Consider the following 26,654-nt stretch of genomic DNA (forward strand, 5'->3'; position numbering starts at 1 on the left):
GCTATAAACGACAATCTTCGTCGCTTTAATCGCGTGCCACTGTTGTAACATAACCCAACAACAGTGCGACCGTGCACTGGTTCGTTGCCTCCAAAACGCCGCTAAACGGTCTTTGATGGCGCAAATTCGCGTGTACCATCTGCACAGGTCCTGGGGTGGGGCACGGACGGTGCAGGGAGGGTCGTTTACAGCCGATGGGTGTTTTTGCGCGTCGGCGCACGCGTAGTTGCAAGCCTGACGCATGGACCGCACGTGACGCACTCCGCAAACTCGCCTCCTTTCTCCTGCATGGCCCGGTTTTACCTGTTTGCGTGCGAAGAAAGGTTGCACACCGTGGTGAACTTGGGCAACCGCGAAAACAACAACAAACCCCGCGGTAATGATCCGTTCTCATTTCTTTTTGGAGCTTTTGCAGTGAATTTGTGAACGGCTTTGGTGTTCTTCCGCGCAATAAAACGCGTCCACGGTCGTAAGTTTGAGGCTAAAAAATAGCAGCGTTTTCCAGGCTTGTTGAAAAGCTGCTGTATGCGTGGATCGCACAGCACCCATTCGTCAAGACCTCGGATAAATACAAACACAAGTTGCGGAAACATAAACCGTTGCCTTTACTACTACTTGTCACACCACGAAATGTAGCAGCTGTGTGCAGACTCGACCAAACTGCACGGTTTTACCGAATCGCTTCACCTGTTTTCGCCGCGCAAGACCTGACGCACTTGACCCGAGCCGAACCCTTGCTCTGTCAATCAAACTTTTCCAACCAGGGGCAATCTTACTACGCTCTGCAAGGTTTTTCGTTGTCCTGTACGCCTTTAATTGGCGTTTCGAGCCACTGAATAGTGCGTGTTTCGTTGAGACGTAATCTACACCGACGTGGAAGTGCACGGCCGAGTTTCTGGTCACGGCAATTCTAATTTACTGCTTTATTGGCTGGGGTTAAACGTTGGGGAGTTCTCAGGGCCATATTTGGCTTGCTTTGGGATGTTTTTCGGGGTGAAGTATAAAAACTGGAACCCGCGCTTGTTTGAGTTGGCCGTGCGTATAGACCCGGACCCCTAATTAGTAGAGGGTTAATTGTTTACTTTGGAGAGTCGACGGCATATGTAGGAAGCTTGTGTTATAACAATATACGTCGATTGTGCGCCACGTCGGCATGCGGAAGCCGAACTAAAGTTTGTTTTTGTGTTGATTGTAATCGCTCGGCAACTAACCTCCCCGCCAGTCTGTTGGCCGATTCGTTTGTTATTATTTTCTTTGTCCCCCAAATACTATGTATTTGCCTCCAGTTCAGGGCACTTTTCGGTAAAATCTGCAGATAAACCTAGGTTTTCTGATGATGTGAAACGTTATTAATGGGCTTTACTCTGCTTAATCACAACATCATCTTAACGGCAACCCCCTGGATCTGTCAAGGACCCGCCCTCGACCACTGTCGCCACTGACTCATCAGCATTCTTTGTGAGCAAACAATAGACAGTGACGTAGGCGTGTGCCCTTGTCGGTAGCCGAGCACAAACTCATGTTTGATCGCATGAGTCGTCATCTCACTTGCCATAATGCGGCCGGAATCTGTACATATAGAGAATCCGGTATGATCTGAAGAGAAAGTCACAGCTTCGGTGTCTCGAACCTATGCTTTTGTTGCGAGAATTCGTTGCAAAAAAATTCTTAAAAACGTCGAATTCCTTCCAATTTCAGCTTGACTCGATGTATTTCGGTGTCAGTGTCGCAATTTTGCTTTCGTAACAATTTTTTAATCGATATCAAATATTTCCGGACGATTTGCGACAGTTTCGGGATTTTTCGCCTGTCTGTGGCGTCAATCAGCATTCCTCTGCACTCCGGTTAACAGCATCAGCGACAGTAATTTGACGGAATTTGCGACAAGCCGAACCGAGTTCACGCAGTTATTGCCCGTCTGACTGACGAGGGGTCGCCCGCCTTGAAACAACAAACAGAATTATCGTCGACTGATCGATGGCAAGGAAACCATGGGACCGACTGTCCTACACCGTTTGCCGCACATCGAATCCGTCTTTTTGCACGCACTGACGAATAATTCCCCCGACTTGGACACCAAACTTGGTGCTCCGCAAGCCCTTAAGCGAGAGACTATCTTGGATAGAGTTACGGCGGCTTGGACCTAGGAAACCGACGTATAGTGGAAGGCTTGAGGTTGTGCAGTTGCTCGCATGGAAGACTGGGGAAGGAAGGTGATCCAGTCGTGAGAACCAGGGCGGGGGCTGTTGTATCCCCACTGTGGTTATTGGTGTGTAGATGTAACGTGAGCTAGGTTAGAGACGTGTTGCAAGTGCCCTGTGGTGATGACATGGTGGGCGGGTGTAGTTCATGCGTATGGTTAACAGTGAGTCGGCTGCATCGGGAGGTGAGGTGTTCCACCCATGGGTGTCAAAACCAAGTAAACTGGATAGGTCTGTACTTCACGGTTATTGTTAATTTTTACAACGCCACCTCTCTGAAAGTGAGTTTCGCCTCTTGTTTTACAAATCGCATTGAACCTGTAGAAACCTTAACCTTAATTGTTCAGGTTCTAACATGCCGATACTCATGCAATTATATGGCTTAGGTAAAATATGCTGTACAAAATATCACCCCCGCTACCTTTGTTCGCATTACCAATTTGGTGAATGAAACCCTCGGACGTCTAATCATTAATATTAACTGTTCTATTAGAATATAAATCGCCCCCGGTAATAGCAGTCTTCGCGAGGTAATTGGGTCGCATTCGCCGATCGGAGCCAAGTTAACTTCCTCATTCCGCTCTTCAACGAAATCGCTTACTTCGACCTTCTGTTGAAAGACATCAAACTGGAGTTGTCTCGCAGTTGGCAAAATCTCACACTTCTTCAACATCGGTCGCTTTGAAACAGAAGGCGGGGCGTCACCGACCCAATAACATAAGGTGTCACGTGCTGACAGCGACGTCACGTGCCTGTCGATCCGTGTCGGGTCGGCGCAGTTGGAGTCGCAAGTCGTTTGCGCGGGACTGCAGTCGGCGGAACACTCGTTGGCGATTAGAAGTCCGACTCGCGCGTGCAGCATGTTTACGAAGCGCGCGGAGGCTTTAACAGCTCGGTGGGCGTCCTTGTTAGCAAATAGTGTGGAGATAAGAGGAGTGTATATGAACAGGAGTGAAGAGCGTTGTGTTTCATTTTTGCAGTCTGAGGTAGCGTTGGAACTCAGAAAAGGAGTCCACTATATGGTATTAGTGGACCTGTAGTTTTTAGCGATTACGTCAACTACAGTTTTGTGAAACGGGTCGCGCCCGATCGTCAGGTGAGATAACGGTTCTTTAGTTTCGAACATCTCATCAATAATTCGTGACCGACCTAGGTGTCCTTCGCAGCCCAATCCGTAATAATTGATCACCGCGCGTCCATTTAAACGGTGCGCGACTCGTAATGGCACTGCAATTTATCTGTCCATCGCTTAATCGGATAACGCTAGCCAAAAAGCACCGCCCGCAAATTTCGATAGTCTTTCGTATTCTTCCTTGTACGAGCGGCTATTTCGAGGCGCGAGCACTTTCGCCGCGGGCGCAGATCAACTTAAAGTCGGCGAAAGTTTGAGTTTCGCCGTTCGCGGTTTGAGAGCGTGAAAATGAGAGCGGCCGCCTTGCTTACTTGTCCAGCGTGGCAACAAACAGATTATAGTGGTGGGTCAAGTGGATAACCGTGAACAAAGCCTCGATATGTGAAAATGCTTAAGCGCTCGATTACAAGCGAGAACGTGGCTTTGTGTCCTTAGCTATCGCACAGGAATGTGGTGTTATGACCTGTTATTCCTGTTGCATGCAAAAAGCTACTTATGTAAGCCCACTAATGAACCTTTGGCCTGAGCCCGAAGGAGGCGCCCCTAATATGTGCAGTGCAAACAGTTGCGCTAAGTAGCAACAGCAGTAAGTAGCGTTGACGCCCCTTTGGCATGTGAACCTTAACGCGTCGTCGCCATAGTTACCCCTTCGCATAAAAGTCACGCCTGGACGGGCACGGTTAAACGACGCGCCCGACCCATTACAGTGTTGACTTGAAAAAGGCACTTACAGAGGCGCGATCAACACTCGAAATTTAAAAAGCGCGATCTCTCCGTGGCCTCGCGGCATCAGCGAGAGAAAGGATTGCGCCACAGTAGACGTTGTCTAAACGCAGAGGTCAGCATATCACTGTAACAGGTGGAGCCAGCCGCAGAAGGAGCTGTCATAGTGGTTTATTCCGGCTGCTGTGCATTTGTTCCACAGAGATGGCTGCCAGTCTTAGTTTTGTATTGGGTGAAGGTTTATCGTTTTATCGTCACATCGGAACAGAGTGTCAAACAAGAGCGCCTAATTTGAGGAGCAAATAGAATTGGCGAGCGCTTGGCTATACGGGTGGAGTTCGACGCCCGCACGTTTAAATAAACAACCACCAGAGAAGGTTTTTGTCTGCTGCTTTAAAACTTGTTTGGCGTGGCAGGACGTTTACATTAGGTCGAGACGTTTTTGGGGCGCACTCCCCATTCAGCGTCTGCTTGATTTAAGATAATCGACTCCCAAAAGCCTACAGGTAGGGCACAGCCATGAACAGTGACGCACGCACCTGCTTTAACAAGCTTTAATTGTGGATTCGCTTTAATATCGATGCCTGTCAAGTGGGTATGAGAGCTCAAAGCCGGTTTTGAGCGCAAAGGATGTGTTTAGAGTTGACGAGCGAGTGCTTTATGTGGCCTGTCAGATCGGTAGGTGGTATTTGCGCAGTTTTTGAGCTTGACAAAAGGTTAGTTATTAGTAAGGAAGTAACAAAGGTGAATTCCATGCCCGTCAATTGAATGATATTGTGTACTGTTCCCACGAATGCAAGCTACGAACAGTACGCAAATGTTGGAATGTTTGTTTAAAGTACACCTTTAAGAGACCCATGCAGTGTCGGGTATGGCCCGTGGCGAACCGTAATACTATTTTAAAAATTAATGTCAGGGCCTTTGGGCCGCGGGTGCATTTGGTGTGAAACCTTTTCGTGTGACGTAAGACCGTCATTCATTATTGACACGCCGTGTGTTTTGTCTTCCCATTTGCAGTGTGAAAATCGCTATACTGCTATTGTGTTAAACTGCTGAGAATAACTGTTGATGCCCATCTACTCCCGAAAGAAGCGTTGTTTTTGTTGTTGGCCTTCGTTTGTGGGAAAGCGTGATGACATTGCGTCATTGAATGACACAAGACACCACCAAGCCGTACAAAACCGCACCCGAAGCTCGCGCAGTGGCGAAAAGCCGAAAGTTCGCCGACAACAAGCAGCAAAAAGCAGCCGCGGCTCACCCGTTCCGTGGCGGATTAGCAAAGACATGGAGGTTACAAGTTGTTTACCCGACTTTCCACTTTGCTTCGTCTTCAAGATGTCATCGCGCCCGCGCGGTAAGACTTCAGGAATTTTGCCAGTCGAATCTGCCTGCTCGCGTCGCCCGTCATCAAAGGGAGACTTAAATTTTTTAATTGCACGTTAATCGCGGGCGAAGCGCTGTTTGTTGCGCTTGCATAACTATCTTAGCATTCTGTACACATGCGGGTTTGGCCGCCTTGGCACTACTCAGGCGCCGCGCCATACACAAACACAGGCCATTACTGCGACCACCTGACAGCACTTCAATTCGCGCGATCAACAACTTCTAAAGTTACAACTTACGTGTGATTTACCAATCACGTCCATCTCGTTTAATCGTTGTTTACTGTGCGATTGCGCTGGCTTAAACATTTACCTGTCTTAGAATATTTTGTAATCCCTCGCGTAATCGCGGTTATATCGGGAATTCCTATATCGGGCTGGGTCGATGAATCAGTACCGACCTAGTAATGGATGTTTCGTATTACTGATCGGTCTAAAACCGTCGGGATCTGATATGAGTCCGCAATGCTTATGCGAGGGATTTTCTGCCGGATCCTTAAAAAGCTCCCCCTTTAGCCCAATATGGCACCAAGTAATCCACAGTGAGCTGTTTATATCGCGGCTACTCGGAAAAAAAGTTAAACGAAATCCCCTAATTTACCGAAGTTCTCGCTACTGTCCCGCGCTTTCGGTAAATTAGGGAAAACTACATTCACGTGACTTCGTTTACGCGATCTTGCCTTCAGCATTTTTGTAAGTCTAAACCCGCGCGCGGAGGCCATTGCACCGAAGTTCGCGGTCGATGAGTGTTCGGCTTTGGGGCTCTCTGCGTGCCACGCAAGGCCGTGTTATTAGGCTCCTCTGTGTTTAGTGTTGCAACAAATAAACTCGATCGTGGCAATTCTGCCTCCCGCGATGATATAACCCTTCGCATTGTTTTTATCCCTCAGGGCAACGCTTTTTACGCCCTCTATACGCGGTTAAATGTGCGTTACCCATGCATGAACAACGCAAGAGCCTTATTAACGTACCGCGTGACGTCACTGCGCGCTGATTGGCTTAGCGGTAGCTGTGCGGACGTCACGTGGCCCGCAGAAAGTTGCGGTTTTGTATAATACTCGCGCACACGCTACTACCGTCATCACATTTCATGCCCCGCAGTGAAATTCGCTACTAATCTTCTTGAGTCTGCTCGTATTTGCGATTGTTTGTCATTTGGCTGCTCAAGAGCTAGGCGCAGACTTCGGCTCTTAGGAAAGGTTTTCTGTTGGATACAAAATGAAGAACATGTCCTGGAAATTAAAAGGCAAGTGTTCAAGGGAGTTTGTCTTAACAACGTAGGGTCGGATCAACTAAAGCAAGGGTTGTTTTTGACGAGTAAAGGTGGTGGTAAATTGTGCCAGGCAGCGCTGGAGTTTGTACCTGCATGGCGTTGTTGATTCAGTCGTAAGCGTCCCAAGTTCGCAATCCATCACGTACCGAAACCCGTGCACTCTGTACGCAGTATATATTTAGTTCGGTTTTACTGTTGTTTGTCGTCGCCCGGCGTTGAAACGACAGCGCGAAAATTCCAAGTCGGTAAGATGGATTGCGCAAGGCCGCGGCCGTTGAACTTCGCTTTATGAGCCCTCGTTAGCAATTGCGGCCCGCAAACGGTGTTATTTTGTCACGAGCACGCGCGATCGCTGCTTAGCGGAGACTCCCGCTAACGTGTTATTACCGTACGCTGTCCACTTGACGGCGTGACAGCGAATGTGGGACTTGTTTTTGTGGTGGTCGGGAGGTGTTTTGATGAAGCGCAACCACACTCAAGGTTTTTCTCCGGTCTTTGACATAACCGCGTGCGTGGAGGGCAGGGTAAGCTAAAATGAATATTTCATAGTCCCATACGTCGTGTAGCTTTCAATGCAGCCCAAGGATCGAGATTAGATCGGCCAATGTCGCGACAATCGGGGTTTCGTTCTCTTGCAAGCCTCCACGCTCAGAGACGGGCATGAATTATTAACAATGCCGTTGGATGCTGTGCGATGCCGTATACGAACCATGTTTATGCACTTTCTCCGCATTACCATCCATCCTTGTGGTTTGTGTTGAAGTATTAATGAGCCAATTTAATATCGCCAACCGGGAGTAATGTTTGCCAAGCGCGGAAGCCAGGATGATGGGAGAAACGACACTTCTTGACGTCAGCCACAACCCGCCACTGCTACAACACATGCGGGCGCTTTCTTCGACGCCTCATTTTTCGCAAACGCTTTTCCGTGGCTTCGACTCGCACCTAACCTTGTGTATTCTCGCCACAAGGGAATCGAACGAAAAGGCTGCTTTTTGTTGAGTGCGACCGCACCGAGACATTATTGCATCGGAATTCGGATCGATTTTCTTCCCCCCAACGCGCGCCCATCAATATTTAATAATGCTTTGAGTGGGGAGCGTTGGCGTTCTGTCGCCGCTGTGAGCACATACTGTGACAGGAAGGGTCGAGGGTCCTTGCATCTTATATGCGAGCTGCTCGGAAGATCTGCTTTGCGCACAAAGCGGATTATGTCGTAACAATAGACAGGCCCATTGCATTGGTGATCATTCGTCCCCAGAGTGCGAATTGCTTGTTGAGGACAACGTGTTAGGGTTGTAGTTTTAAGCGTTTTGTGTTCTTGAGCGAGGCAAAGGTGTGTCAACGTTGCTGATTAGTTTAAAGGGCTTTTCTGTGCGTTAATTATACGAGGCCTAGCTTTTTGTCCTAAAACTACAGCTTACTTGGCTGTCGAATTTAAGCAATTCAGTAGCACAACTCAGGAAGTTTCGATCGGTATTGTAGCGTCCAAGCGACGTCGCATTTCCTCCACAATGCATTCGATGCCTTATAAGCCGTTACATTTAATCTTAAACGTGTTTTTTATTTGCCTTAGTTAGGTGTTTTTTTCTGCACTCATTCCCGTCAAAAAATATTGCGTAACATAGTTTTAATTCAGCTTTTTATGCTTTTCCATAAATATGAAACATTGTGTGTGTCTTTTAGGTCTGATACGAGGTGCTAGCTACAAGTCCAGATCGAAGCACTGTTACGGTACCACGACTGCATCGCACCACAAGTCGGCCAGCGACAGTGACGGCTACGGCGCCGAGTTCGACGACGACATATCAGAAGGCTCAGCCTCACGCGTTACCCCAGCCATCGTAAGGGATCACGTTCCGACATCCCGAGGCGGTCCAATGACTCTCGACGGACTTTCCAAACGCCAAAACCCGGGAAATTTAGATTTGGCGCTCGATCCTCCACACTACAGTACACCTGGAAGACGGGAGATGAGAAGAAAGTATACGCCCGGACGCAGCGACGGAGACGATTCGCCCCTCTCATCCTCTCCATCTTCGCTGGATGAGTTTGATGGTCGCTTGATGAAGGAAACGTCTACCCCGCGGGTTTCCAAACCCCGAGCTTCTGTCAATGGTCAGTTGTAGCTGATTTATTCGAAGGAATGAAAATTTTAGCATCATGTTATTACTCATTTATCTACACCAGATTCCACGGTAGCTTATGCGGATCACAAGAGAAGCAACTCCTTCTACGACAACAATAACAACAGCTCGAACTCATCCAAGTCAAAAGGATCTCCTGTGAAAGTGGAATCGCCGGGAGACCGACTTCCAGACTTGGCTACCATCGTGGACACTGTCACGGCGGTCAGGAGCCGATCTTCCCAAGGTTGGTCTATTATCTGCATTATAGTAAGCATGCGTTGACTTACGGACTTGATGCTGTTCCAGCTATAGCAGTTTTAAGGTGTATACGTCAAAGCAAATTGCGCCATTGTTGTATTGATTTTGGGGTAGTGAATCACCATGTAAATATAGGAATTTAACAGGTTAACGCCCCCTTACATAATGTGTCCATTGTTGCATCCACCAGGAAGTAGCAGCGATCCAGCATCGGGATCATCCGCATCATCAACACTCGCAAAATCCGTACCCATGGTTCAGGCTGATGTTAAAGAGGAAGGCGAACCCGGCAGCGAGAACGACGAATGGGCGCAGGTTTGAATTTTATTTTGTGAAACACTGCCGAATGTATTATCTCTGATGGATTAATATGCCCCCAAGCTAATAAATTATAATCCACTTTGTTGACACGGAATGCGGAATCCCGACCAGCGTGTTTAGTCTGTGGAGTTAATCACTGTGTACTGCTGTTACCAGATTGCCAGTATAATGTCGTCTATCGGTGGCGGTCTCAACAAAGGCCCAGTCTACGCGAAGGAGTTTGAAGAAACCTTTTGGAAAATCATGACAGGTAATTTGCTTTCAACTTAAAGTGTCTTTTCCCGCAGGCAATCTGCGCCAATTCCTAATTGCGAAACTTATTTATTGCTTTTCGTCATGGCGTGGGGGCGAATCAATGGACCCAGGCAGCGACGTTTCAGCTGGATCGATGCGATGCAATAAATTTCCTCGAGAAATCGAAATGCATTGTCCCTGTAGGTGCCGTAAAAGTGCGAGGTCTGAATCAGGATGCGCAATTGATTCGCTCCTTAATCTGTACAAGATTTCTTCCATGAAATGTGGCAAACGTTTTTCGTAAGATTTTCGATAAAGGGCCATTTCAATCCGCACAATAAAGGTTGCAGTTTCAAACTCTGCGACTTATAGACCGCAGCGCCTGTTTTAAGTGACCTACCCTTATAACGCCTTTGCAGCTACATCTAATAACAATTGTCGCACCTTCGGGAATCCACCTAATCCATTAAGCCGCCTTGCCCAAAATAACACCGGTCGATGCAGTCCAGCGGCACCTCTTCCAGCAAAGCGGTATAATCCTGCTCTTTGCGCAACACACAACAGGTCTCATACTTGCCCGTAAATTAAGCGGCATCTGTCCCTGTCTTATTGGTTCGTGCTCGAGTTCTCGTTAAATCCCTGCGCAGCGAGTGCCTTGCGGTGTGCGGAACAGGTGCTAGCCTTATTAAAAGGCTCCGCGCGACCCAATTCCCCGCTTTGTGATGTAGATTTACCGCGGCAGGTGCGGATGGTGCGAACCTGTGCAACTGTTGTGCAAACTCATCGTTTTTATCCCAAATTTCAACATGTGGCTTTGTGTCGGTGACTTACCAGGACAATGCAACCACTGCATAACATTTTCTCAGGTTGAAAACTGCCGTCTGTAAAAATTGTATCAAATTTCACCAATCTGTCGCCCTAAAGAAACATTGAATAAAACCACTCCCGTCCTTTTATGTGAAAAACAAACAATTCTCCGTTTCGTCGTCATCATATTGCCCATAGCGGGTGTCTATAAAAGCGCGCGCCCTATTTTTACCGTCCATTGGTTGTTGATCAACCCAATCTCACGCCTCGCTGATTCATTTTGGGAGTTCGCAGCCGCTTGCTCAACCCTCTGTTTATATCATCCACAACCCGCTGTCAGTCCTAAGCCTCTGTGTCGTGTTCCGGATCGCGCCAACTGTGCGCCGACCCGGTTAACCTGGATATGATTTTTGCAGCTAAACTTGCGTGCAGACGCAGTCGGTGTTGTGTTGTTGTCGGTCTGGGGTTCGCTTAGCAGCTTATGGCGCGCGGGGAAGGTCGTAACACGTTCCCACGGGCTTAAGCCTAAACTTTCCCACATTCGTCTTCACCGCCAAGTTCGCTGGTCGCTCTTGAATGCTTTTGACACAAATGTAGTCACGTCCACTTGAAAGCCACTGTTGTGCTTGACTGGGTTTTGTTTAATGTTGAGACAATCTCAATGCAAGCCAAAGAGCCAAGCTCAATATTAACAATAGTTTTTAAATTTACCCGAAATTTGCACTTCCTTCGTAATGCCAACATGTAATCATGTCAAGGCAAATAAATACACTAAAATAATATAACTTTATTACACAAAATTTCCCCTAAATTTTGAAGTTTAAATAAATGTTGTTTCGTTTCGCTTTAGGATCTGAGCTTCCGAGACAGGTGAGCACTTGGTTGCAAGAACTTGGACTCCCGCAATACGAAACCGTGCTGAGTGGAAACGGATTCGATGACGTCGATTTTCTTGTGAGTGGATTTTGCTTAATTGGCTTCTGCGTGTTGATCAAAATTTTGATTTTGAAAAGGATATACTATTTTTTTTTTAAACCAATAAAAGCATCATCTTTTATGTAGGATTTGTAAATTAAAGTGTTCCGTTTGTTGAGGCTTGATATTTTGCGATAACTTGCCAGAGTTGCTACAAATCCAACCGCACGGCACTGGACATTTAAGTTATAAATTTAACCACATTGCAGGCGGGCGACATCCTTGAAGAGCGTGACCTCACTGATATGGACATTCGAGATTCATCGCACCGCCGTCGGCTTCTCGAGTCTGCCAAGAACCTTCCACGTCTCCACCCTCTCGCTCCACCTGACAACCCTTCGGCGCCATCTAGCGTTGGCGAATGGCTGGCATCCATCCACTTGCAGCAATACGAAGCAGCTTTTGTGAGCAAGGGCTTTGGTTCGATGAAGTCGGTGCGCTCGATGACGGAGGCTGATATTAAACCGGTGGGTGGTGGTTTTAACTCGATCGGCATTCATGTTATATAAAGGGGAATGTTTTGGGTTTTAATCAGGATTTTGAACTGTGGATAAAGTAAAAGTAATTTGGAATTTGACTACTTTACAAACAACCTTTGTTGCGAAAAAAGTTTGTTAATTTGTTTTTTCCGTTGGCATTTGGTGGAAAAAAATACTTCAATCGACTTAAAATCTCCGCAAATGCCAAATCTATTAACAACTACACGAAAATTCTCTTAATTCCGTATCTTCATTAATTATTTCATTGTTATATTTTCACCATACCTTTGTATTGAAAATCCTGATTTTTCACATTTTGTTTACAGCTCGTTTCCAAGCGCGGTCACTTCAAGAGAGTCAGGTCCTCTCTCTTCGGTCGACTGAAGGATGACAAGAAACCCGCGTCAAATCAATCCACCCGAAGCCGTTCTAACAGCCAGGTAATAATAAGATGCACGTGAATGCTCGCTTTCCACAAAATACATCGTATGTGCGAGTTTGGAGTTAATTGCGTACTGTCCGTATATTCAAGGCTTGATGAGGAAGTTGGTATAAGTTTCATAATGTCAACTGATGAATGATATCATGGGGTCCACTATTTGTTTTCAACATATTAGATTAATCTTTCATGGTCAGTTTTGTGTTTTAAGCAACAATCGGCTTGGTTGATTTTATAAAAATGTATTTAAGGAAAAATGACGTTTATAATTCAACCTATTTAATTAGACGCTTGGTTAGTTGCATTTGTTTCGAAAACAAAGCAATAATATATAATACCATTAATTTAATAGGATTTAAAATCAATGCAGCTGAATTTAACGCAACCAAAATACGTGCATCGCATTCAAACGAAACAGGGCAACAGGCAATTGCGCTGAACCACGCCCTTCGATAGCGAGCGTTTCCGCAATACAGCAGCGACTTTTTAGGGCCCCGCTGTTTTCGTGCAACCGGTCTGTGAGCAATAACTTTCTGTCCCCGATCACCGATTTTGCATCGTTGCGTCCCCGCTAACGCACTCACGTCTATGCGACCCGTTTTCTATCCCGGATGTGACGCATGGTAGTGTTTCCTACCAGCAGGCTGCCATTGGCACGGCATCAGGCACTAGCGTCAGGTACAGAACACACATCGCGACGTGCAGTGAGCCGGGTATTGCGCTCCATTCACTAAGTGTAATACTTCAGCTTGGATATGAACGGTCGCTCTTTTAGGCCGCGATTCAGCAGCATTGTGTATTTGCATGAAAGCAGGGTAGAACAGTTTAACGAAGCCTTATTAGGACAAACAGGCGTTTATAATCAAGCTGGGTTGCTGCGTGATTTATAGAAACGGAGGCGTCACTGGTTGCTTATCGCTTGTAGTGCATGTACGTGCCATCAATTAGTTGGAGGCTGCTATGTTTACGTCATAGTCTGGGTGCAGCACAGTGTGTTTAGACTTGACACGATATTGTAACTGTGCTGTTGCATGTAAAAGACCTGGGATTTGAAGCAATGATGGCATTGAAAGTAAAAAATGTGCGCTTCAAAAGCAAACTCCAGAGAAATATCGTTTGCGTGGTGGAGTTGAGCGAAAACATTGCAGTAATGTGTAGGCCATCCGACACAGCAAAGCACTACAGTAACAAGCGCAGGCGTTGCAGTAAACGCGACATACCTCCAGTGACGTCATGATGTAGCTAACCGTCAGTATTTACATTGTGTTTCAGGTCAAAGCAAGTCCGCCCCTCTCACGCAGTCCGCTGTTGGACTCCGCCAACTTCTTCAAGGATTACACCAACATAGTTAAATCTCGTGGTACAACATTGTCGAGCACACGTAGCAACGACAACGCGTCGCCTGTCTTCCCCTCTGGAACAGTGAGCAGCACCAGCAGCGCAGGCAGCGGGAAGCCATCGGGTTTGCCAACAGAAAGGGTTCCCACGCAAGGAGATCCTTCCGCTACCGAAACGCCAGCCAGAGGTCGTAAGTCGAGCAAAACCGCCACTGCGCCGGCAGACAACGACGAACAAGCCCAGCGGTCCCGCCATCGTCATAGGAAATCATCACGTGACAGTGGACGATCCAAGCCTCGTTCGCGGTCTGGTTCGCATTCGTCGAAGACCAGGCGTACAGAGTTGTCTGTATTTGTGGATAAGAGCGCTAAGGGCCAGCACGCGAGGCAGAATTCAAGCAGCGGGACTCGTTCGTCGCACCACCGTCAACGTTCCCACCACAAATCTTCTTCGTCGCTGAAGAGCGTTAACAGTGAACAGAAGGAAAACCTTAGAATGGTGAGTTTAGTGTTAGTGTGCGTACTTTAAAAATGATGGTGTCTGCAACACGAGATATATGTACATAATTTCATTACTTGACCCTTTCGGTGGATAAAAAATGGTTTTGTTTGATCCAACCGCTTAAAACGAATGAACGTTAGATCAATCTTGTTGTGGTTTTTGTTCAAAAAAGCGATTGTGTGTTACTAAAAAGCTGAACTTTGGTTGAATATCTTGCTGAATATAAACAGTCGAGCAGTAAACACAAGTCGAGTACAGAATTTCAGCCTGTGTCCTCATGCGGTTTGGTGCTGGCCATGAAAAAATCTATATTCGAGATGCAGCATTTAAAACCTATTTTGTGTTGACTTTACAGAGCAAACCGGGCAACTCCACCGACATTCCCGATGTTGAACGCGCGATTTTTCTCGCCTCGGAGTCGAGTTCTGGGGAGGCGCTCAACCTTCGACCCCCGAACGAAACAACGCGAGAAGTATCTGTACACGCATGGCGCCACCAAGCGGACACCCTTATCACCGGTTGCTGCAACTACCAAGCTTATGTGAGTAGACTTTGGCTGTTTTTGTTTGTTTAGTTTGTATATAGAATTTGTATGTATAGGTAAAAACTAAAATTGCCAAAAATCCTGCTTGACGTAAAATAAAGTTAAAGCAGCAAAACTGTTCACAAAATTTGCAAAACGTTTTAACAGTTATATAGCTGCGTAGAATCTTTACCATAGCAGCTGCGTCAAATATACACGGAAGAAGATGGCCACTGTCTTACTACATAACGTATTTGGAAAAAAATAACCAATTTGTTTTTGTTTCCAGTACCTCGGTTCGATGCTGATACACGAGCTAAAAGGAGTTGAATCGACAGTGGAAGCTTGCGCTAAGATGCGAAAATCCACAGATTCCATGAAGAAAATTCCAACCATCGTCCTGGCGATCAACTACACCGGAGTCAAATTTATTGATTCCAAATCCCAGGTTGGTTCAGAGTTTTAAAAGTGCTGAAATAAGTTCAGATCAGACATAGAGCTTGGCGTGTTCGTTTGGTCCGTATACGTGATTTAAAAAAATTGATGTAGCCTATAGTGCAACAGCATACGCCAATCACCAATCACACAAGTGAAATTCAACAAAATCTTTAACAGCAGCGACCACAACATAAAGATCGTATATGTATCTCTGTTACAGCACGAAATCGCAGAACACGAGATCTGCAACATTTCGTTCGCCTCCCAGGATTCAGAGGATCTAGCCACGTTCGCTTACATCACGCACGACGTGCGCACCGGCCACCACTATTGCCACGTATTCCGAGTCACAACAATGGTGAGTTAAATTAGAAATTTCCCGCGTGCCTTTTGCATCCGGGATACCGAGTACTGTTTTTACTCCGTTTGTTTTGCGAAAGCTCGCTTGACTTTGTGTCCTTGAATGGTGAATATTACTCACAAAAGGTTCACAGCCACATGTATGGGTCAAAAATTAACGCCTGTTCTGTAATGAAATTCAAATAAAAAAAGGTAATTTTTGCTTCTTATTAAAATCTTGTTTGTTGGTGCGAATGTCAAACTGTGTTTCGACTTCCTATTTTTGCTAGGAAACGGCATACCTAAAACCGACCGTCTTATTTTCCAGGACATGGCTTACGAAATTATCCTCACCCTCGGCCAGGCGTTCGAAGTCGCCTACCAGCTGATCCTCAAAGACAAAGCGATTAAAGAGCGCGAAGTGAGATGACGTCATCGCTCCTAGTCGGACTCAAATAATTGAACTGTGAGAATGAAGATGCGCACCCGGCACGTGTTACCATGGGCGATGCAGCAAGACAGTCGGTTCCCATTGCCGGTTTCGCTTCGTTCCTGCCCGTGACCTGTTCTAGTATTTATTAACGGTATTCCTGTTTAACTGAAAATTACCAATGTTTGGAAGCTAAAGCTCCGCTTTGCGTAGCCACCTTTGATAGAAATATTTCGGAAAGCATTAAAAAAGGATTTTCCAAATTTGTGCTATTTTGGTGCATAAGATTTGACTTTATTTAACGTGGTTCTCAAATTAGCATGATGACGTGAATCGAGTCGCTTATTTCTGTTTTTACTCTTTTCTCGTTCGTTCGTTTTCCACTTCCTTAATCAGATGGAGAATTCCATTTTATTTTCTTCATCCTATTGTTTTAAAGCACGTTTTGTTGTTTTTTCTTTCTTCGTGAAATAATCGTGTTATCCAGCCAAATAAAAGTACTGGCGATTAACATGGAGTGTGAGGTTGATAGTCGAGACTCGGCGTGTTCAAAAAAGTTTTCATGAAGACGTTATTAGTCGGCCAGTCAACTGTTGATGGGTCTTTGAAACTTATGTCACAAAAACAAGAAAATTTTTAGAATTATTTTGCAAAGAAGTAAGTCACAAAATAACCTCTTATGATTCTGGTCAAATCTAGTTGCGGATAATAGGGAATTATTTTCCTGGCAGGATATTATGTCCGTTATAAAACCAGGTTTTGCATTCATAAAAATTAGTTGCTTGATTATTACATTAACACAAGTGATTCCCAACCTTTTTGTGGTTGCGTACCACTTGGAGGTAAAACAATTTCAACGCGCACCACCTGGCTGAGTGTTACAAAGTAACGTAGGGGATGAAGTAACGAAAATTTTGAGATCACTTACGATTTTTTAAATTCGAACTATATCCGCAAATAACGGAAAGGTGCTCGCGTACCACCTGGAATGCCATCGCGTATACCACTGGCTGGGAAACACTGCGTTAACAGCTCAATGCATGCTTTTTGATGGATTCCTAATCCTAGGTTTAGAACGGGAACAAGTATATAAAATGTGAGCAATTTTGCACTGTAAAATTTCTTTTTTTTATTATTTTGCACAAGATTCATGAAGAGGAAATGATATTATTTATTTGTAACAACCCTCTGTATCTAGTTTTCGGCGTTACAGAACACTTTTAAGCGCTCATAACAAAGAGTTGCAAATTTGCAATACAATATCACGGTGTGTCAAGTGATCGGGGGTAAAGATACGAAAAGAGACTTGCAGGTCTCAATGCATTTTCATAGAATCTCTAACCGTCCCGTGCTTACCCCACGACACCACTTTTTGCGTTATGAAGTTCCTTTTCCGAAGAGCAAACTAAACATGAATGCAATCGCCCGACGTTAAATTACTGCTTCTCAAATTGTAATGGAACGCATGATAGAGCATCATAAAGGTTTGTTTCCCACCGAACAGTCGTGATTAGGAGAACTGCATTTTATTGTGAGGCAACAGCGACTCCTCGAAGTTATGGCGCTGCCAAACACAACCAGCGGTCATTCACTGAAATGCGCATTTCATAGCAAGAACCAAGAAATATTGAAAGAAACAAGTGTTCTAATAATTGCCAAGGGGAATATCATTCTGTCCGCAGTCGCTTGATTGCTGGATCTGTTGGGGTTGCTGCTCTCTTGTTGGAATATTCGTCCAACCCTAAAACGAAAAAGGTATCTTTCATGACGAAATCATAACCGGCCAATAACCACAAATGATAAAATAACAACCTGTGTTACACACTGGATAAGAGATAAAATAAACGGTAGTAACTGTCGCGTCACTAAGTAGTAAAATAGCAACGTTTTGACCAGGGATACAGGTCCCATGAAGTGCATGTTTTGTTGAAATTTACTGCATTTAAAGAGTTACCAAAACTAATATCAATAAAATGAATAACGAAAAAATGCTGTTAGAATGCATTATATGTTTTGACACCAATTAGCAGAAACAAAGCTCATATCCATGACGATTGCGCCAGAGCTTGTTATTGAGGCAGTTTGACACAAATTGACAGGAATTTTTTCGTTACGTATCTTTACACGAGCCAAACATATTTCGAGATAAACTTACTTTACGGTACAGAAAACACTTGAACGGATATGACCCGGTGGTGGGAACACGAATAGCAAATTGTCACTCAACGTCAATTGCTTTGAACAATTTTATTTTCGACTTACTCTCTGCGGTGTTGAGGAAATCGGAGCTGTTGCTGTTCTGATTAAAAATGGAATCTCGAGACTTTTCGTCTTGCCAAGTTAACGCTGAGTCCATGGAACTCTCGTCCAGGTCAGCGGGACTGGGTGCAGAAGAAGGGGTGGATGCATTCGTTCGGTCTGCAATAGATACCATAATAAGTGGAGAATTAAAAACACTTGAAAATGGCTGAAGCTTAGACAAGGAAATCGAGACATTTAACTCACCGTGAAATATTTTATTAGGCAGATTTATTTTACTCAACAATCCCATAATAGATAATATTTTTTTGTATTCTCAACCCCACATTAAACCAGCTTTGGTGGGTGATGGTTAACAGTTTCTAATACTAGAATAATCATTAGCGGGAATTACTTTAAAATTAAAAATACTTCAGTATACTTTATTTCACAGTTAATGGTGTAATGCACCAGGTTTACAAGGTAAACTGTCATGATTACATGCAAATACTAGATATTTGTGTGTTTTGTGTGTATATATCAATTTTCGCAGGTATTAGCAAAAACTAACTAACTAATTAGAAAACAGAAAGAAATTTACTTGAAGGGTCTGATGAGTTCTCATTGGATCCATTACTGGGTGTTGGTTTCTCACTAACTTCAGTTTGCGGTTTGTCACCTTCAGTTGCGGTTTTCAACCAACCATTGGCTGAAAAATAAATGATTGTTTTAATGGATTATAAAAATAAATGAAAGTATGTTTGAATCGCCTGTTGTCTCTATGGCTTAGTAACAGTAAATGAAGACTCACTAACAGTAAAAATAAATGGATTGATTTTCAGATATTAAGTTAACCTAAAACATTTGTGTTGCACAAAAAAAGGTATATTTGTATTAATACAATATACGTATATGAAATGAGCACTCCCGAATACTAGTATCAATATGAAATTCTAACAAACTGCAAAAAAAAAACATATTCAGTTATACTAGAATGCCTATGTTTAATTTTGGTGTATTTGCTCCATATATCCTTATTTGCACTATGAAAACCTTTGTAAATCCAATAACATATTTTTACAAAGTTGCAAGAGCACATTATTACAGTAATTGCACATTATACTATGTACCTGATGTGGAATCCTTTATAGTGGATTCCTTTGTTTCCAAAACAGGAACCCATTTAAAAATACGAAGGGAAGAGTCTGCCAAAGGAACCCATTTCTTTTCCCTAAACAAACAAGAAGTTTGTAAAATAAAAAACCTAAACTTACATTACATGTAGCATTTTTAAGTGAGTTTGAAAAACAAATAGAAGCTAAAAATAACATACCATTTTCTAACTTTTTCCAAAACAGTCATAGCACGCTTGATATCATCTTTTGCGCGGCTACGTGTTTCAGCTCGTGAAGACCGGCTAGACGACATTATTTTGTTATAAATTTTTGTGCAACAAAACAAAGACCACAATCTCCCTTTCTGAAAATTTCAACCCAGCTCAGCTGCTTCGATATGTCGCTTGTCGCGTAGTTTGTGCTTTGTGTCGCTTTGGGCGTGGCATTTGATAAACCGTTCGTACGACCATTGTAATGGCACGACTATATATTAAAAGTCTTGCATGCAATGTCAATAATTCTATTTCGCTGCAACTATTCTGTCAGTATATTTGTTGAACAATGAGTACAATTGCCAGAACAATGATGAGTTTTTTGATACAAGATAAACATTTAACACAACACCAATCAAATACATCTTACGTGACAGATTCATTCATAAATGAACTGAATATTAGTGTTGCCCAGAATTTCGTTGATTTTTCTGTACATCAGCTCCTACTGTGACCCTGTCAAATGACTTTTCCACCCTCCCATTTGACCTGGCAAAATTAATGGAATTGTAGAATTTAGAAGACGGACTTCATGAGTGTACCAAACCATACAAGGTTCTAGATAGCGAAAAACCTTTACTACACTTCCTTCTCCTACAACCTTCTCCTGCATTGCACTGAAAGAAGTTTTTTTCGACAACAGCATTGATTGATTGATAAAGTTAGCTATCTTTTTTATTTCGTTGGGTGGATCCTTGGCAGCAAAAAAGAAAGATTTACCAAAAAATATTGCATGTTTCATGGGAATAATGACCTTTTTCATTTCCTCATGAACCATAAGTAGGACGTTTTCGTCATGTTTGTATTGGTACCATTTCTTTTACATGTTCCACATAGCCCTCGTCTTTCTTGGCAAATAGTGGCGGCTTTCCTGGTCAAAGTTACATGCGTTTTGAACCTGAATAACTCTACGATGAAATCTTACTTTTGAGTCATAAAACTCATTTTCGCTTTCTGGCACCAGATGCTTTCCAGGAGTTAATGTTGGACAACAGAAAAGTGGAAATTTCTTATCACGTAGATTACCTGGAATGAAAGGATAATAATACTTTCTAAATATCTAGTATTATTCGGGAAAATTATTCTTACTTTGACACCATTTGCGAGGTATTTCTTCATATTAATCAGAGGTGCTGGAAGATGAGTTGCAAAAACTTGGCGCAAAAACGAAAATTTTTTCTATAGTTGGTATTTAAAGACTGAAACAATAAAGTCACAATCGAATAAAGGTGAGCTGTTATACAATATTCTGTCCCGAGACGTTTAAAAGCACAGTTAGCCTATTTACCTGGTCCTTGATGTTTCCAATTAACTGACGGAGAACCACATGTTTTTCCAGCTCCTGAGGATCTTTGTCGTGCAGAATATATTGAACGATAGAACCCATCCAAGTCGTTCCTTCAATTAAAAATAACAAGAAACCAAGCAATCTATAGGTTTGTTATTATAATTTTACCTGTTTGGGGGTAGTTTGAAATGTAAATGTCGCCCTTCTTTAACTCCAGATTGTGGTAGGCATATTTCGCTGTTTCGGATTTGAAGAAAAAGGGTATTCGGTAACCCTTCCATTCTGACGGCAGGTCAACCAATGTTTCCTGGGAGTATTTTGTAATAGAACTGAATGTACAGGTGATATGTTATAATACAGTGTATAAATTGCAAAAGAAACATGTAAGCTATATATACCAACATTAATATTTCTAGCTATAACATATATACATGAAATGGCAACTGTCTTTGACCTTCATAATTTGTAGCTTACCTTCATTTACTGGTTAACTACAAGAAATATTTAAACGCTGTTACTTCGCGCCGACACAGTTATAGGTGGAAAAGGAGGCTTGATTTCACATTTTGCCGTGATATATGACCGTTGATCACATCAAAACATTAAAATTAGAAAGTCTGTTATCACCCCTACTTCGTGTATCATTTGCTATTACCATATTTTGAGTACACATACAGTTTAATGTCATCTCGCAGAGTTTTTTTTTGTTTTAGAATCAGTCACCGGATTAAAGGTCTGAACTCAAAGTGCTCCTTGTAACTAAGCTTAGATGTAGAAGGCGCAATAAGAAATAGTTCGTTTCGGGCAGCGGAGCAGAAATATTTTGGGCACATAGAGACATGATGTCACATTACCAAACGAGATTCAAATCACAAAATGCGCTGCAACACTCTCTACTTGGCACCTATGTTGTGTTGCACATGGTATTATTTTAAAGATGGGAAATAGTGTAGCAGAAATATTCCTTTTATTTGAAAGCTCTTTGGCAAATTTTTGAAACACAGCTTTTGTAATCACTTTTTTAATAATACACAATGCGGAGATCGGGTCAGGGTATTTTCGTGATGAAATAAACCAGAGGAAGATAGATTTTTGAGGTTGCCGAACAAATGAACTTTTTTGAATTATACATATTGCATGACACTAAGTTATATGGAATTAAGAATGCGGTGCTACAGTGCATGGACGTACTACAAATCAAACGACTGCAATGTTTTGTGTCAGCAGTAAGTGCTTCTCAAAATGGCAACATTTTGTCACAATAAACACAATCGCAATTCTTTCAATATTTACGCAACTTCCCGCAGTGATAAATGATACAAAATAAGTCCCTATTGCATATGGATGAACATGAATTCATGTGACATAAATGCATTGGCAGGAATGAGATTTTTCAGCCTGGATACATAAAATTGCAATTAAATGTGGGGCTCATTTCACCATCTTCTCTCCTGAAGCTGAATCTTAATAGTTTTCCCACTCGTGTGGGCAGTATCCCGGATGTAGTGGTTCAGCCGGGATTCCCCTCCTGCGTGCAAAAAACAGGTGTTAGATTCTTGGCCGATCGCCAAAGAACTAAGTCACCAAAACTGTTCCACCGACTTACCTAACCATGTTGCAACGGTGCTGGTGAAGGCGAGGTGTGGCTTTTTCTACGTCGTTTACATCCTCCGCACTCCAAAGCCTTTCGGCAACGGCACTGGCTCTTGGCCTAGAAACGAAGACGTGTTTAATCAAGTTTAAAAATAAATTGTTTGTCTGCTGCAGGAGAAGGATATTAAAAATTAATTAACTTCGTTTTCTGTGGCAAATGAAAGAAATGAACAGTGTGATAAAATTGTTACTTTCAAAATCAGTCAATATTACTGCTACAAACGAGTGTCTATTGAAAAATATTTTGAGATGATGTAGCAACATGCACATCAAATTTATGTGAGTTGAATGGTGCAAAAATCAAATACTGTTTACTTGTTAAAAATCAAGTACCAAGTATACAATTGCAACATACCACAATCTTGGTGTGACATTGGACCCATCGACATATTCCCCCCATAGACAAGCTTCCCCTCCCATAAGCAGTTGTTTTTGTGCTGCAGTGCCTAAAAAAAAGTTTCGCACACACTTGTAAAAGGTAATGAGGTATAAATTCACTTCCCGTATTTGTGCAGTAGGTAATTACACTACCTCCGAAACAAAGTCAATACAGACAAACGTTTTCCTACCGTTGAAGTTGGATGGCTCGTACAAATAGTATTTGTGCCAATCTTCTCCAGTGGAAATGTAGTCAAGGTACCAAGGAGCTGCCAACAAAGCTCTGTAACCTTTTGCTGTTACTTTTGCAAGTTCCTCATCTGGTTTGTTGTTAATCCAAACTTCCACAACTGTGTCGTTCTTAATCTTAAAACACCAAGCAGAGTTGTGAAAGCCATGTCTGAAACTTTACTGCTTGTAGTTTGATTAAGAACTGTGTATGGTATTGCTGAAGATGTTTTCCTCTGTTTACTGGTAGAACAAATCATTGCTTGGAATCATGAATCAAATTACCCACTTAATTTTAAATAATACTTTTAATAATTTTAAATTGCAACTGCACAGTACAAGGTGACAATTTTACATGTTCTCAGCATTTTTGCAGTCAAACGTTCCACCCATAGGCCAAAATTCTCCTTGTTTCAGTTGGGAATAAGTAGTGAACATTTGCCAACTAAACCGACCTGTACACCATTGTCCAACACCTCCTGCCACACTATGTAGCTGTAACCAATTGACGCAGATATATCGAGAATTTGTTGGATGTAAACCTCCTCAAGCTTGGCATAGTTACCGGTAATGTTGTTGTCTGACATCCACTTGGTTATATCAGGGTTTGACTTCCTGCAAGTGTTTTTTTTGGGTTACAATATCTGCAAAAACCTAGTTTTGTGAAAACACTGCTGCTTAAAAGTAGGGTGAATACTTCACCCAGATGTGAATGGATTCCTTTTAGTGTTAATAAAATGGGCAGGGTATATGAAAGATACGATTGGTTTTACACACACCTAACGTCAGGTTTGGCTGCCACATTTCTAACATTTGTCCTTAGCTTTTACTTGCAACAAATATTTTTCTGGCATTGCCCCTGAATGTCAATGAAATGGCACAAGTTTGAGTAGGAATGTAACTAGAAAAGGTTAAGATGCACTGGTTTAAACTGTCAACATATGGTTTTACATGCAAGTAAGCACACAAATGGTTTTACACCTGAATGCAAGTAAGTTGAAGCTTACCAACAGTTAAAGCTGACTTCATCTCCACCAAGGTGAATATACTGATCATGAAAGACGCTTCTCACTTCAGTGAATAGGTTTTTAATGAAGGTGTAGGTGGAGTTAACGGTTGGGTCAATGGGGCCGAAGCTTCCGTCAGCTTTACCACCTACAAGTGTAAACACATATTTTACAACATTGAAGCTGATATGATCATAGAGCTGCAGACAGTGGTACAAAGTGGTACATCTCTGTTGTTTGGCACCTAGTTACAAGTACCACAAGTGGAAAATTCTGGGCCTAGCAAGTTTATCACCGCTACAGTTGAATTAGTCTGTGTTACCATATGCAGCTCAATAATTTACAATGTTTCAGAGAATAGAATCTATGCCAAAAGCACATGTAATACTTTAAATAAATGGCTCTAATCCAACACTTTGGGAATTTGGGACAAACTAAAAACACCAACAACCCATGTTAATGTGGCACAATATTTGAAAATGTCCCTGCATTTGCATGAAGTTTTGCAAACAGTCATTAGGCTGCAATGGTGGCGTCGTAAACCTTGCAACAGCCGGCATCACATGGCACCAAATGTTTGTATATTGTGCTTACCCGAGTAACAAGGTGTCAGGAGGTCTGTTTGCCCTTTACCCCATGACTGGGAGTGGCCCGGTGTGTCAAACTCTGGAATGACCCTGATGCCTCGCAGTCTCCCAAACTCAATCACTCCTGCCACCTCTTCTGGTGTGTAGATGTGAGTGGCTGGATTGTAAGCACCCTAAATGCATAAGACAGTGTTTTAAAATAAAATTCGTTCACCAACCATAAAACTTTATAAATATGACCAAAACTGTATAGTTTGTAAAGCTTAAATGTGACCCAAGCAGTATTTAGAGTTGAATGCAGACAACACCACAATCTTAAATACAATTAAAATCACATTTTCATGCATAGTTTAAAGAACCATACAACATCATTACCTTATCACTTAAATCTGGGTATGTTCTGCTCACAAAAGGAAACGATTGGTCATCAACAATATGCCAGTGAAACACATTAATTTTATTGTACGCCATTCCTTCCTGTCAAAAAAATGCGTTTGTTTTAACCAGAACATAATAAATTTCCATCAGATTAACTTACTAGGTTGCGGAAAATGGCTTCCAATGGAAGATAATGTCTGGAGGAATCTAGCAATATGCCGCGATGTGAGTAGCGTGGAAAATCCATGATGCTTGTTTTGTTTACGACAACCTGCATGAAGATGAATAGTATTAAACTACTGCTATTTTTTATTTCAAGTCAGATTTCAAAATTTGGAAATTGCAGATTGATGTCTCTCTTGTGGACCTGATAATATCAATGCACACAAGTACAAATGACTAAAAGCAAACCAAACAATGCAACATACTGTACCTGGTTGCTGTCAGTTTGCCACAAAAGTTGGGAAAATGTTTCCAAGCCTTTAAAAAAAAACTTATTAATATTAAAATACCAAACAAATAAACAACTCCACCTCTAAGAATTCCCCATACTGATGGTGCTGTCAGAGTTGACTTGTCTCCAATTTCCAGTGCATCTGTAACAGATAGACAAAGTTTTTATTTTTGAAACAACGATCAATCAAAAATGTTAAATTACAGCTTTCGTTCATGTTGAGGGAAGGGTAAACTTCACAGGTTGACAAAAGGTTCACTTCCAATGTAACCAAGGTTGGAGTAGCTCTGGGTCTGCAAATGTTTTAATATGACCAGATAATATATGCGAATTTTCACATGCTACATACACAAATTTAAGCTTGGCAGACTGGTAGGTGTTGTATATTAGCATTTCATATCTCTTGAAAGCTTCTGCAGTCAGGTCGCACATATGAGACGTTGGGGAGTAACTAAAGGCAAACTTTGCCACTGCAACCTCGTAGATCTGAAACAATGTAAAAACTTTCACACAAAATGAACATCAGATCTTACCAAACAAATACATCATTTTACAACCACAGTGTGAAAAAGTAATATTGCATCACATCAAAGTGCCACCCGCTTCTACTGGACCTTAATATCAGTAATGCATTAAATATTGTATAGTTAAAACCACAATACAGTAGAAAAAAAGATCAAAAAAATTTTGTTGGCCACTTCCACTACCTGTGCAGAAGACATTTGTAGTTGGGGATGGGGCCACACACTCCCGGGGCTTGTATTTCCAAGAAGAGGAACTACACCAAGAGCTGACTCCACACCATCACCATTAGGCTGGCGGTTGGCATCGGAACAATGCACTAATAGAGCCACAAAACACAGAACTAAATACTTCATCGTATAAGTGCTAATCTAAAAAGCAAAAGTGGAATACTATAAAACCACAGGAATGTGCTTCCCTGTAATAATCATGGTGGAGGTGTCAACTGGGACTACTTTATAGACAAAGTTAAAACCAACACCAAGGCAGCGAAGCTGTTCTACACAACGACCTTGTGCAATACTTCCGTTAAGCGCCAATTACAACGGAAGCAAAACATAGGAAATCACGCTCCAAAACCTCCGCCGTGAAACTGCTAAGTGTTTATCAAAC

General features: G+C 42.8%; 3 protein-coding genes across 5 annotated transcripts in view; 1 reads left to right on the forward strand and 2 right to left on the reverse strand.

Moving 5' to 3' along the window:
• The window catches only part of LOC145899176 (uncharacterized), a 42,141-nt gene extending 25,708 nt beyond the window's left edge, over positions 1 to 16,433 (forward strand). For both annotated transcript variants that reach the window (XM_082987902.1, XM_082987903.1), the window contains exons 18-29: positions 8,398 to 8,829; positions 8,902 to 9,084; positions 9,289 to 9,413; positions 9,576 to 9,669; positions 11,311 to 11,414; positions 11,645 to 11,902; positions 12,241 to 12,354; positions 13,626 to 14,189; positions 14,548 to 14,733; positions 15,005 to 15,163; positions 15,374 to 15,511; positions 15,821 to 16,433. In XM_082987902.1, the coding sequence (XP_082844028.1) occupies positions 8,398 to 8,829; positions 8,902 to 9,084; positions 9,289 to 9,413; positions 9,576 to 9,669; positions 11,311 to 11,414; positions 11,645 to 11,902; positions 12,241 to 12,354; positions 13,626 to 14,189; positions 14,548 to 14,733; positions 15,005 to 15,163; positions 15,374 to 15,511; positions 15,821 to 15,922 (2,459 nt within the window). In that variant the 3' untranslated portion in view covers positions 15,923 to 16,433. The remainder of the gene's footprint in view (positions 1 to 8,397; positions 8,830 to 8,901; positions 9,085 to 9,288; positions 9,414 to 9,575; positions 9,670 to 11,310; positions 11,415 to 11,644; positions 11,903 to 12,240; positions 12,355 to 13,625; positions 14,190 to 14,547; positions 14,734 to 15,004; positions 15,164 to 15,373; positions 15,512 to 15,820) is intronic.
• Positions 16,434 to 17,198: 765 nt separating this feature from the next.
• On the reverse strand, positions 17,199 to 19,644 carry LOC145899025 (uncharacterized). 2 transcript variants are annotated; one of them, XM_082987737.1, is made up of 5 exons: positions 19,494 to 19,644; positions 19,291 to 19,391; positions 18,762 to 18,869; positions 18,185 to 18,340; positions 17,199 to 17,681 (listed from the first exon to the last, which is right to left on the reverse strand). In XM_082987737.1, the coding sequence occupies exons 1-5, from the start codon at positions 19,586 to 19,588 to the stop codon at positions 17,590 to 17,592; spliced, it is 552 nt and encodes a 183-aa protein (XP_082843863.1). In that variant the 5' UTR covers positions 19,589 to 19,644; the 3' UTR covers positions 17,199 to 17,589. The 2 variants fall into 2 exon arrangements, with proteins under 2 accessions (XP_082843863.1, XP_082843862.1); XM_082987736.1 differs by having other exon boundaries at positions 17,205 to 17,663.
• Positions 19,645 to 21,626: 1,982 nt separating this feature from the next.
• LOC145899676 (beta-hexosaminidase subunit beta-like) lies at positions 21,627 to 26,409 on the reverse strand. Its single transcript, XM_082988570.1, has 14 exons — positions 26,228 to 26,409; positions 25,870 to 26,006; positions 25,725 to 25,813; positions 25,600 to 25,662; positions 25,500 to 25,546; positions 25,227 to 25,337; positions 25,064 to 25,165; positions 24,696 to 24,861; positions 24,102 to 24,249; positions 23,550 to 23,709; positions 23,058 to 23,232; positions 22,844 to 22,934; positions 22,442 to 22,546; positions 21,627 to 22,363 (listed from the first exon to the last, which is right to left on the reverse strand). Exons 1-14 carry the CDS (start codon positions 26,396 to 26,398, stop codon positions 22,300 to 22,302), a joined length of 1,629 nt encoding a protein of 542 aa, XP_082844696.1. The 5' UTR covers positions 26,399 to 26,409; the 3' UTR covers positions 21,627 to 22,299.
• Between the last annotated feature and the right edge of the window lie 245 nt (positions 26,410 to 26,654).

Source organism: Ascidia mentula, chromosome 4, assembly GCF_947561715.1.
Source record: "Ascidia mentula chromosome 4, kaAscMent1.1, whole genome shotgun sequence".
Classification (NCBI taxonomy): domain Eukaryota; kingdom Metazoa; phylum Chordata; class Ascidiacea; order Phlebobranchia; family Ascidiidae; genus Ascidia; species Ascidia mentula.

Bases quoted from the DNA above. Each gene is read 5' to 3' on its own strand.
- LOC145899025 (XM_082987737.1), bottom strand. From the start codon at position 19,588: ATGTCGTCTAGCCGGTCTTCACGAGCTGAAACACGTAGCCGCGCAAAA. The intron at 18,341-18,761 runs GTAAATTTCTTT...TATCTATTGCAG, and splicing joins GAACTCATCAGACCCTTCAA to ACCGAACGAATGCATCCACC. The intron at 17,682-18,184 runs GTAAGTCGAAAA...TCGTCATGAAAG, and splicing joins TTTCCTCAACACCGCAGAGA to ATACCTTTTTCGTTTTAGGG.
- LOC145899676 (XM_082988570.1), bottom strand. From the start codon at position 26,398: ATGAAGTATTTAGTTCTGTGTTTTGTGGCTCTATTAGTGCATTGTTCC. The intron at 25,814-25,869 runs GTATGTAGCATG...AAACATTTGCAG, and splicing joins TCTGCCAAGCTTAAATTTGT to ACCCAGAGCTACTCCAACCT. The intron at 23,233-23,549 runs GTCGGTTTAGTT...TGGTGTTTTAAG, and splicing joins TGTTGGACAATGGTGTACAG to ATTAAGAACGACACAGTTGT.